Below are 4,306 nucleotides of genomic sequence, written 5' to 3'. Positions count from 1 at the left end.
TCAACCTAACCTCAAACAAATTAAATTAACCATCCATTGCCCGATCAGTCGAGTAAAGAAATTGTCGACTGTTCGGGAAAATAATTGAGAAATCATAAACAAATTGGAAACAAGAGCACTTTGGAGAATCACAGGCATATTGGATGTGTAGAACAACTTTATTGGATATGATCCACAGTTCCCTCTATATCGTCGGGAATGCAATATCAAATTAATACGAAATCCCTACAAATCGACACATTTTAATACCTGGAAATAAATCACGATTAAAAAAACGACAACTGTGGCCAACAGACTTGACACGTTTGGAAGATTTGATCTAAAAAGTGCTTCCCGGAGAGCCCTCATTTTGTTGGTCCGTGTAAGAAGGAGGTGGACCATTGCGACCAAAGCCCCCTCATATTCCGTCCCTGCACTATATTATACATTCTGACCCTTTCCAGTATTTAGAGTAGTAATACTGAGACCATGCCAAATTATGGTCTCGCAGATATTTGCGGCTATAAAGAGCGAGATCGCCGACCCAAGTCCGTATCCCTTCTGCAAAAGGTCGTCCACCAACGTGAGAAAAAACCCCGACATGACCAACTGGAGGACTATAAGAGCACACACTCCAAATCCAATATCTCCGGGGTTTCCGTACATTCCAGTGAGGACATAGGCAATGGCTTGCATTGCTGTGAAAACAATCCCAAAAACTGAGCTTAATCGGTCAAAAAATACGTTTTTGGATGCTTTCGAATATGGCCTGGTCTTTAGGGGAATCTGACACGTGGATGAGCTTAGTTGTGGCACAGAACTGCATGATCATACTCGAGGTCACGATGGGGGATATCCCCAAGTCCATCAATGTCCCTGGACATGTTACTCATAAGGGTACCCCGATTGGATGCGAGAATGACTCTTATCCAATAGAAGGGGTCCACCGAGTCAGTGGATAGGAGTCCGTAGAGGGGTATCTAAGATAGTATATATGGAGAACTTGGCAGCATATTAGAAACAGTACGAGACCACATAGACTCCATAGGAGTTTTTCTTTAAACGAAATCTATGGTTTTATCAGTGGATATACTTTCCGAGTGGGTTGTTGTATTTGAGGAATTATTATTGTTATTGGACGAAAGCAGTCAATAAAGCTGACTAAATAAATAAAGTTATTTCTTGTATAACTAACACTTCATATTGTGGTGTACACGTTGGTCTGCTTGAATAAAATAATATTAGTTCAAAATTATATTAAAATACTTTTACATTAATTTATTGTTAAATATTAAAAATATTGTCAAAATGGCTTTTTACTCAATCTTATTATTATTCTCAGAGAGTCTGACGAAGAGAAGTCAAAACAAAGTTCGTCTTAGTAACCTTTGAGACTATTTTTGGCTGTTTTAGACAATTTTGGATTTAATCCTTAGAAAAAACTGTTCCAAATAATTTATAAGTAAAAAAGTGTGTAAATAAGCTAGATTGAAAACGAGAGTAAAGAAGACAATATTAGATTCAGAAAGAAATAGAATTATGGGTTAGCACTATAAGAACTACTGCTAATTATAGCTAGTCTGTCCAACAGACAAGAATTTTTTCAAATTGAATGAACAATCCGTGATTTGGGGGACTAAATTAAACAGGTTTGAACTACCAATAAAAATATCTCCTTTTTTCGAGAGATCCGTCGTTCTTTCCATCTATACTTAAAGCAATAAAATATACTATTTTGGTCCAATTCTACCCCAACAAAATTCCCGTTCTTATTTTCAATATGTCCCTTGTACCGTACTGTTCCACAGGCAAACTTCCCGTCTTGTCGTTCAAACTTGACGATATCTCCAAGTTTCAAGTCCGTTATAGTGCGAGGAGTCATCAGTCTTCTTTTCTGACTGGAATTGTCTGTTTTTTGATTTTTAATATTTTCGGCATATCCTAAGTCATAACGACTGTAGGTCTTGTCATTCGAAAATAAATCTGCATTGAGTTTAATGTTATAAACCTCTGTTTTCCTTCAAGACTGACTCGGCACTTTGAAGTATTGCGTCCGTGCAGCCACTGAATTGACTCGACGTGTCGTACCTGTCCTTCCCTTTTAAGTAACTGTCAGAATAATCTGAATTTGAGTCACTGCACTGTACTATAATCGGTTGTTTGTTCTTTTTCGAATTTTGTCGTTTTGTCGTCGAATTTGTATTGGAAATAGTTGTTTTTGTACTTTTCTTCAAAAGAGTCGTATTTTGGGATTGATCCCGAATCGTAGACCGATCGGTATTGATTTGGTGAGTCATCTGAATTTTTCCACGTTGAAGATATGTTATCCATCACGGAATTGTTGAAAGAAACTTTTTTTGATGTTTTTTTAGGCTTGGGTGTGTATGATGTGTCTGGATTTGAATTCGACAAACTTACAAGGCTGAGAATAATATTTGTCGTCATGACTCGACTCTTTCAACCGCGATAACTCGTTTTGACATTGTGCGAGATCACGTTTTAGTTTTTCATTTTCCGTTTTGAGTTCGTCGTTTTTTGTCCTTTCCGTTTTCAACATTGAATTCAGTCTCTCGATTTCGGTCCTCGACATTTCTGCAGAGTCTCTTGCATGTCTGTAGGGTTCGTTGAAGGTTTTATACTAAAATTAAGTTTGCGGAAATGCCTTAATCGAATGTTGGTCCTCAATTCTTGACTTGCTGTTCCCGCGGAGTTCCGAGACCTGTCGCTCAATCTCACCTTGGTTGATAACTTTTTGAAAAAAACTTATTCGAGAAAAAAGATTGTCGTAGGATGAAATCCTCGGCATTTCCCTTTTTGATGGTTCGAAATAATCTTTTTTGGATTGATGACTGAATTTTTGCCCATCATCCAGATTTCGTGTTTGAATGTCAGCGGAATACATTTTCCGTGGACTTGGACTGGAAATCCGTGAATAACCATAATCAGTATCACGTTTCTTGGCAACTAATAAAAAACTACATGCCATTTCGTTTGAGTTTCTTAAATATTCATTTCCCGTTGAGTCGGAAAATTTTTCGTTGTTTCTAAGGTTATATCGATTTCCAGCAGTGCATGAACTGCTTCTCATCAGCGGACGAGAGTCCTAAATGTCATAAAAGATGGAAGGTTACTTGGTAGTTGTCGTCTTTGTAGGCGTATCTGAGACGGTAGTTGGACGAATCCTGGGTTTTAGGCAAGGGGGGACGCTTGTATAAATCAGATGTGTCTCTGAGATTGTTTCGTAGTTGGTCATATTGCATTGTAGATCCAATTGTTACCATTTCTATAAATATTAACTCTCTTATAAACTAAACCTTCGATTTGCTAAGCGACAAAATATAATTTTTTAAATAAAACATATTATGTAGTGTAAATATATCAATAATAAATAAAATGTTAAACATTTTGTTGGTCCTTGTCTCGACGTGTTCCATATTTTCTCTTCTTCCAGAGAACACAATATATCTTGGGAAACCAAAGTCCCAGATTTTGCTATGGAGTTAATCTTAATGCTGATTTATTAATTGATTGTTATTAATTTTTTTAATTTTATCAACAATAATTATTTATGTTTTATTATATAATAAATATATAAAATTATTGACGTTAGTGGTGTTTGGTTTGTTGTTGTTCTTTTAATAGTTATTAATAGTGCTTATAACTATAAATTACTGAATTATTAACAAATTAATATTTTATTTAGATAATATATTTCAATGAATTCAAGTATGTGGAATCAAAACAACTTTGGGAGCAATACAAGCACGGCAGGAACAGGAAGTTTTGGAAATCCAACTACATTTGGAAATTCCTCCATGTTCCCCAGTATGAGCAGCACTCCAAATTCATTTGGAAACATGAACAACACCGGATTTGGAACAAATACTTCCACTGGTCTTTTCGGTGGAGGATTCGGGGGATCATCCCTCTCTAATAACCAATCAAATTTCAACACAGGAACCAATTCCTGGGGAAATGGCGGTTTCAACAACCAAAATAATTCCTTCAACTCTCAAAACACGTTTTTTGCCAATTTTTGTATTTCCTAGAGGAAGTGGTGGCCTGTTCCAAAATAGTAACCAGAATTTTTTTGGTGGACAACCCGTGAATGGTTCCTCCGTGGATTTCCGACCGCTGTCCCTGGAGGAGAACATGATGTTCAATGGACGGAGACAACAAGTCGAAAATGCCTTCCAAAGTCTCTCTGCAATGCCAGAATATTCTGGAAAGTCGATTGAGGTTTGAATGTTAGCTAAAGCATTTGTTTTAGGAAATTAGATATGAGGATTATGCTGCAAATAGACAAAAGTGTGGAGGAAGTGGTTGT

At 36.7% G+C, this 4,306-nt stretch overlaps 1 protein-coding gene across 1 annotated transcript; it reads right to left on the bottom strand.

The window, feature by feature from the left end:
- LOC115228544 (protein transport protein Sec61 subunit alpha-like) lies at window positions 1-3,260 on the bottom strand. Its single transcript, XM_029799115.1, is given in 4 exon segments — window positions 1-703; window positions 1,773-1,962; window positions 2,398-2,617; window positions 3,111-3,260. Coding segments are annotated over 4 exon segments (1,263 nt in total).
- Between the last annotated feature and the right edge of the window lie 1,046 nt (window positions 3,261-4,306).

Source organism: Octopus sinensis, unplaced genomic scaffold (genome assembly GCF_006345805.1).
Source record: "Octopus sinensis unplaced genomic scaffold, ASM634580v1 Contig10815, whole genome shotgun sequence".
Lineage (NCBI taxonomy): Eukaryota > Metazoa > Mollusca > Cephalopoda > Octopoda > Octopodidae > Octopus > Octopus sinensis.
This window is presented reverse-complemented; position numbering and strand designations above follow the sequence as displayed.